The 8022-nt window shown below is 45.9% G+C and overlaps 1 protein-coding gene across 2 annotated transcripts in view; it reads left to right on the forward strand.

The window, feature by feature from the left end:
- UNC5C (unc-5 netrin receptor C) overlaps positions 1 to 8022 on the forward strand; it is a 389709-nt gene that overhangs the window by 374802 nt on the left and 6885 nt on the right. For both annotated transcript variants that reach the window (XM_024736100.1, XM_024736099.1), the window contains 2 exons: positions 4303 to 4452; positions 6405 to 6569. In XM_024736100.1, the coding sequence (XP_024591868.1) occupies positions 4303 to 4452; positions 6405 to 6569 (315 nt within the window). The remainder of the gene's footprint in view (positions 1 to 4302; positions 4453 to 6404; positions 6570 to 8022) is intronic.

Below are 8022 nucleotides of genomic sequence, written 5' to 3' on the forward strand. Positions count from 1 at the left end.
CTCAGAGGTGCTCCCTTTGTACGCGCAGTCCTTTAAAACAGCTTGCATTTATTGTGTCTCTTAAGCGGCCAGGGCTAATGGCTTGGCATGGATAATGTCTTGGCTTAATTAGTTATTGTGAACGCTCCTTGTTTCTCCTGTGGAGTCCCTCGTCCCTGCCTTTCGAACAGTCCCTCACAGGCTCCTTGAATCCATACAGCCCGTGCTCAGGGCCACCGGGGAGCCTGCGTTCTCCAAGCAGCCACCACACTGGGAAGCGGCTGCCCCACGGGGTTGCCCAGATCCCGGCGGGCTCCGGCTCTGATGCACAGGCCTGCTCCCTGCGGCATGGGGTTCACGTGTGTGTTCCCATGGAAGGATGGGCTGGAGACATTTCTGTTGATAACTGACCCCTGCAAGAGTCTTTCAAGGTTACGCTGGAGATAGAACTGACAAAGGCAGGCAGAAAGGGACACCTTCTATAGAAGCAGAGCCCGAACAAGGCACCGAGGCAGGGATGCTTCCCGCAGGGAGGACAGCCTTTGCAGAGGAAGGCGACATCTATATTTCTGAGAACAAAGAGCCTAGACGATCCCAATTCCTGTTACAGCATCTTTCCAAGGTCACGATATTTTTCTTAAGTCTTCCTAACTCTTTTGACCTTAAATATATTTTGTTCCTGTCCTCTCGTAAGGTGTGTGAAATATCCCAACCTTTGGGACCCAAAAGCAGCTTAGAGCTGAGCACGCTACATTGGGGTTACGTGTTTATATGTCGGTCTCCCCACAGCTGAGGTTTGTGAGTGTGGTTTGAGGCTGGGACGGAGGCTGACTTGTGTGTGCGTCCCAGAACCCGACGTGGTTCCTGGCAGGTGTGTTGAATGAATGCTCCCAGGAAGATTGAGAGGAAAGCATGTGACTCTAAAGCTGTACTTTGTTGATTCACACATCTGTTATTTGTATGTTCTCTGTATCATGTATAATAACCAAAATGATTTCATGCAGAAGGAATTCAGAGAATCAAGCTTTTTAAAATGTTACATTAATTTTAAGTGGGATCAGCTATAAAATATCTGAAATTATGATACTTAAAACATAACAGTATGGAACAAAACCCTGAGTAGCCTATCAAGTGGGCTTGCCTCTTCTGTTTTCTGACGTAAAATTTATACATGAGATTTGCTGTATGTGGCAGGTCATCTCCCTCTCGTGTGGCTCTAGGTGATTTTAGTTTCCAAGGAGTTGTTTTAGTTTTTGATCGTAATATCTTTAATTCACACTTCAATGTTTTATATTTGTGCTTTGGTTACTGTCTTCATTTTGTTGCGTTCCCTTGAAGTTGAACATCCTGGGTACGATGATACCGGTTGCTACTTTTCAGAAAAAAAAATGTTAAATTTAAGTGTGGTAAGGATTCTTCTTACTGAATCATTTACTCCTGGCTGATTTCTCCCAAAGTACTAGTGGAGGGACAGCTGCCCCAGCCAGCAGTCTCCAAAATGGACTTCACAACCCCCAGGCCAATGAGATTTGGGGGGTAAAAATAGACACTATTAAAGACTTCTGTGTCTGTTCATCTTAGCACATACTTTTAACCTTAGGTATATTTTATAACATTAACATATTGATGTGTTAATGTAGGTATATAACTTATAAAGAAACAGAAACAAAATGCAGGCTTGATTTCTTTTCGATTGATGGCATGTGCAGTCAAATATGTTTAGAGACCCTGCTCCAAGCATGGATGCATCCTCGTGGGCAGTTCATCTCTCACCAGGGTTCCTGTCCAACTGAACAGGACGGAGAAGTCAGGTTCCTCCCAGCTGTGTGCAGCAGCTTTGTGTCACTCCGGGTTAGCGGAGAGATGGAGAAATTAAGAATATGGAGAGAGTGTGTTCTCCAGCACCACGTTCTTTAAAATGGCACTTTACTTGGTACCTTCTCTCAAAAAAAGGCTTGAGCCAGCCCAGTCTCTCTCCTCACTGGGAGAACTCTCTACCATGACTTTCGGGGTCAATGCCGAAGAAGCCAAGGACTGAGCCTTATTCTTGGGCTGCCTCCTACGCAGACTTTGCACTCACAATGTGGTACTGTATTAGATTAATTGACCTCAAGGTCATGGCCAGTAGGCAGTTTGGGTTTTTTTCAGTGGTCATCCCTGCCAAGAAAACTGATCATGTCCTCCATCTCCCCTGGCGATCTGTGTTGATTGTAGGAATGGGGTGTGGATTATACATTGTTGGGTACAGTTACCTCCCGGAATACAATGCGTCTTCTTTTAGACATCCCAGGGAGATAATTTGGACATAATGAAGATCTATAGTAATCAGATAATTACTATCGATTGCTCTTTAGATGTCTTGATGAGGTAATTAGGGTGTACTGGAGAGAAGCTAGAACTGATTGATTGGCATGACTGTAATCTCAAAGATTTCTAATTATGTTTCTTTTCTTCTAATGGCTTATAAACAAACATCATCTTAGCTTTAGAATTTGTCAGGTGCCAGGTTCACCGGGAACAACAGCTTTCTCTATTATGCTAACTAGACCCTGAACATGATCAACATAAGCTCATTACGCCTTCCTGCTGAAGCGGAAGAAACTGCAATTAACCCTCGCTTTTCTTATCCATCTTTATTCCCGCATGGCCAGATTCTCCTCGAGGACTGGAGTGTGAAGTGTTGTGGGAGGGTGTTTCGTGAGGAGCGTGTACGGTTCTGTGCTGGGTACGTCTAGAGGCCTATGGGGACCCTTGGAGCCTGCTGAGCTGCGGGCACAGCAGAGCCAGGGCACAGTGACACAGCATCTGTGTCGGGGTGGCTGAGTGCTGTCTCTCGTCACAGGTAACAGCCGCTTATCAGCCAGCAAGGTTGAATATTCTTCACGTCAGTGCTCTCAAGTAGCTGGACCACTCCCATCTCTGTCAATGTGCTATTGCCTCATCTCTTCCATTACACACTAACTAGAGGAGTCCCTGCCTGAGACCACATTCCACATCACCCTCATATTCCCTACACCTTATAGGACCTTTCGGCAGCTTGCATTGTGCAGAATAGTGGCCCGACTCAAAGATGGAGGGTGCTAAGAACCAGTAACGGAGCAGTTTGAAATGAGCTGTTTCCATCTAATCAGTGATGTTGGTAAGCTCTGCACTTACTGGACCACAGTTCTGCACTGGGACCATCTATCTCTGCGGGAGTAGGTTCCCTATACACGCCTGTGGAATGGCCTGAGTGATCACCTGTGTTACTGAACCCCATGCTTCCGACTGAAATCTCACCAAAGAAGAAAATCGTATTTTGTTTATATATTGTTATAAAATCCGTTATTTTCCTGAAGCCCTTTGGGAAAAAAGGTCACAGATGCCTGCGTATTCTTATCACTAAAACTTTTACAGCACGAGAGGAACAACCTGCACCAGGACGGTTCAGACAGCAGAGGGGACTCGGGGTGTTTGTTCATTGATAACTTATGGTTTGCTGATGTTTGGATAATTGCAGCTGTAGCTGGAAATGCTTCATTAACTCCCATTAGCTAGCTTGAGGAGTGGAAGTGGATACAGAATTTATCTTCATGTTATATCTTTATAGCATAAGTAAAGTTACATAGCAAATTTAATCAGCCATGGTTCTTGAAAAATGAGGTGGTTTTTTAAAAAATTTAATCTGAGTGACTATTTAGATCAATAGTTGGTGCTGAAAATTCCTCCTAATCTGTATCAGTGTACTTTCCTCTGTTAGAATATTTAATGAGCATATTTTTATTTTTTGATAATTGGGAATTGTGCAGTGGATCATTTTAAGCACAAATTTTATTTCTGTAGGTAAAGAAACAAAAAAAAATAGAAAAAGTGCCCAAAACACATTCCAGATTTTTATTTGTTAGCTGGTATTTCCAATCTAAGATCTGGTTTGTTTTCTAGTTGTTTGCCACTTTCCCTAAAAGTTCATTGAAAATCTACTTACATATCTGTTTATCTACGTTTCTACCAATTTTTTCTTTTTTGGGGGATTCTCCCCATTTTGGGTTCTGATTGTCATTGCCCCGTATTTGATTAAATACCCCACTTGTTCATCAGGAAGTGTAGACTGTACTGAATGTACCGCACAACAGTGTCGTGTGGCTTGCTGACCCAGTCCATGGCCAGTAGGGCCCAGTCACGTGCAGACTGGCGGGGGCCTCAGTTGGAGGGTCTCGGGGCTGCAGGATGGAGGTCACGCGCTGCACAGTTAGGTTTTGGGGCTGGGGGCAGAGTGAGGAAGCATACTATGGAAGTGATGCCAGTCATTCATATTTGCTTTTGGTTTGGGACATGTCGTCGCAGGAAGTCTTGCAGCTCGAGAGACAGATGGGAGGACAGCTCCTAGAAGAACCTAAGGCTCTTCACTTTAAAGGCAGCACCCACAACCTGCGCCTGTCCATTCATGATGTCGCCCATTCCCTCTGGAAGAGCAAATTGCTGGCCAAATATCAGGTAAGGTTCCCAAGCTGAACTAAAGGCGTGGAGACATCTGCAAGAGGACTAGAATGATTTAGACAGAAGATACTCCCTTCCTTGAAAGTAATCCTATCTCAGCACTCGTTTGTCCAAAACAGTTGGGGGGTGTTTAGGATTTTTTGAAAAATACTCTAGACATACTGGAGGAGATGCTTTTTTCTGAATTCTCTTTCAGATAACTTTACTATCAGTGTTTTAGTAAATAAGATTTCCAAGTCCATCCTGTCTGTGCATTCTGAGTAATGTTAACATTGAATTGGTACAAACCAGCCTCAGATGCATTCATAGGAGAAAGGGAACACTGTTATCCCACATGACACAAAGGAGGCTTCAGCCTGGCTAGGAGAGTGCCTTTACGTCGAAAACGTAGACGGAACCTCAGCTTGGAAGCTGGGATAGCAAGTGAAAATAAAACCTGGTCAGGATTTTATTAAATAACAGCATAAACATACTGGTCCCAAGTCCCACTGTATGTAGCTGTGTGTGGGAAAAACAAGACTCTCCAGAGGTGTTCACCTCATCCTCCATCAGCCAGCCCACGCTCTCAGGAGACTGTGATGGGATCCCAAGCCTCAGACCCATCCTAGGAGTCATCGACACCCTTAGGATCAGCAGTGAATCCTTGTCTACACACGTGCAAATCCAATCCCACACCCTGCACTGTAGCTGCACTGGTTGTGATTTCCTGATGTAGTAAGTCATGAACATACTAGAAGGGATGAAGGGAAGAGTTTCAGCTGCATTCTTACTCTCAGATGTCTGGTACTTACACAGAAATTGTGGGAAACAAACCCACTGGTTTGCTTACAGTCTCGAGCTCTGATGGGGGTACATGCTCAGCACTTGCTTGACAGATCGGCTTTAACTTCCTCATGAAATCTCCTCCTTTGCTTTCTTCTTTCTCTGATTTTGCAACTGCCATAGAAGTCCACAGATCTTCCCCTTTTATGAACAGTTCTTTTTGTGCAACCATAATGGAAAGTTGTTTTTATAAAGATAACCTGATGTTAGTTTAAGCTAAGGCTGGCTGAGTTCTCACCATCTGCCAGACTCTCGTGTACTTTGATTAATCTCATTTAACCCCCTCCATTCAGGTACTCTGTTGCTTAGGTACAGTCTTTCACAGATGAAGAAACTGAGGAAAGGTTAAGTAACTTGCCCCAAACCACCAAGTAAGCAAGGGGAAGGCATCCTATTTGTACTGGATTTGGCTCCAGAGCCTGTGTTCTTAACCAACATGGTCTACCATTTTGTATCAATCCTTCTTCTCCCTTTATTGATAAAAAGATTCTTGGGCTCTGTGAGGTGATCTAGACTCATAGACAATTGTGTCTGTTAGAGGCTTGGTGCCTTTTAGGCCAAGAACTTTTCTGTGGCAGCTAATCAAGCCTCCGGTTTCCAACCTGTAGTGAGTTTTGACTTGCCCATCCTGTGCAGAGGGAGGGCGTAGGCACGAAAGGGAACTGGGTCAGTGCGTCATCCTTTAGACTTTGCTTTTCTCCAGGGTACCGTGGCAGGGGTTCCTTTTAATGGGCAATGACTGGAGTGTGTAGGTTTTATTTGGGCAATTGTCTAAACCTTAAAAAAAAGATCATTTATGATGTTTTCTTTGTTTTGGGGGGGTTTTTTTGTAAGTGACAGAGAAGCGGCAGGCTGGTTAGGTATAAGGATTCTGGGGCTGATTCCCTGGGTTCAGACCTCAACTCTGCCACTTTCTAGCTGTGGGACTTTGGGTGAGTTCTTTAACATCTCTGGGCCTCAGTTTTTTTTCACCTGAAGAGGTTGGGATGTGCTTGTGCATGGACCCAGCGTGAGGATTAAATCAGGTAATTAACATGTGCAGTACTGAGACGAGTACTCCACGGCGCGCTGATAGCTTCCTTGAGCGTTAGTCCCTCATTTGTGGCTCACCCTTTTCTATGCTTCAGGAAATTCCTTTCTACCACATCTGGAGTGGGTCTCAGAGAAACCTCCACTGCACGTTCACTCTGGAAAGATTTAGCCTGAACACAGTGGAGCTGGTCTGCAAACTCTGTGTGCGGCAGGTGGAGGGAGAAGGGCAGATCTTCCAGCTAAACTGTACCGTGTCCGAGGTAAGAGGCGCTCATTGGTCTCAGACCAGAGGAGAGACCGACCTCCGGGAGGGCCAGTGGGGTATAAAGTATCTCAGTGTGGGAAGTCCTGCAAAGCTCTCTGGAGGGCCTGCTGGTTCATAGAATAGTATTTTTAATGAACACAGGGAGCTAAAATTATATGAAAGTGTAATAGAGGACCCCTTTTAAAAAACAGGACTTTTATGTTTTGTGACGTGAACTTTTTACACAGATCTGGACTTCAAGTATAAGGTTCAATTTAAGTATCGCACACAGAGTAACTTTCCCCAAGCATCCCTGCTGTCCCATTCCTTGTATCCTCCGCCTCTCCTCCTGTTCTGGTTCTTTCCTCGGAACTCACCTGCTTTGCCTGACCGTGCACTCCCTGCCCCCTCCTTTGGCCTCCTTTCCTTTTATCTCCACATCGAAAGGAGAAGTCTCTTGGTCTCGTTGCTCTCTTACACATCATCCTCCAAATAGAAGAGATGCCCTTCTCCCCGAGGTAGGAGAGACAGTCCAGAAATAGAAGTAAAATCTAGGCATTTCCCCCCTGGCGCCCATCACACTGCCTTTCCTCGCTGTGACCGTCACTTCCTTCAGGTGGGACTCTGTCATTTCTGAGATAGAGACGTATAAAACCATCACAGCTATTTCAGACTTCTCTGGGTGGAAAGAGGGGGTGCTCATGACCTTATTGGTTACCTGGGACCCCAGGGCTTGGAGTTAGAACCATGGAAACGCTTCAGGCTGGAGGGACAAAAGGAAAAGGACAGGGTGAGAGGAAGGGGGCAGCACCGTCCGGGGCCTGTGGAACTGAGCTTGGCGTTGCTTTTTGAGCGACAGCACAGAATTGTCATATTTTAGAAGTACAGCCGGACAGTATGTGATTTAAAAGACTCCTTCTTCCTCGCTGTCTCATGCACAGTGACGAATGAAACGTCACCCTGTTCGGCGTGTCTCACTCCACATGTCGTATTTAAAGACAGTCTTCCTTAGCAAACCGAGGGGGGAAGCACGTCAGCCTTGATGCTGCCACCTCCTCCTTTCCCACAGCCTGGCGAGCTGCGGTCATCGTTTCCTCCCTCCGTTTCATGAGACTTTTGATTCATAAACAACTTTAGTCACAGGCCTCGGTGACATTCATAAGGCATGATCTTGGTGTCAGGGCGCCATGGCAACCGCCGGGCCTTTCTGTGCACGGGCCCATCTCCCTGGCCCGCAGCACCACCCCTGCTGGCTCGGGAGGGTGTTTTCACTTTCCAGGCCCAGCAGGTCTGCAAAGCTCAATACCCACCCAGCTCCAGCCACAACAAAGGCTGTGGAATTTTGGTGGTGGTGGGGGGTGGTGGCGAGGAGGTCTGCTCCTTTGATGCTTGCTTTCTGTTCAGCATGAGCAATGTGATGAAAAGGCAGATGAGCTGTGGCCGCGAATGAAAGCGCGCTGGTCAGGGCT

Source organism: Neophocaena asiaeorientalis, unplaced genomic scaffold (genome assembly GCF_003031525.2).
Source record: "Neophocaena asiaeorientalis asiaeorientalis breed wild unplaced genomic scaffold, Neophocaena_asiaeorientalis_V1.1 scaffold7, whole genome shotgun sequence".
Classification (NCBI taxonomy): Eukaryota; Metazoa; Chordata; class Mammalia; order Artiodactyla; family Phocoenidae; genus Neophocaena; species Neophocaena asiaeorientalis.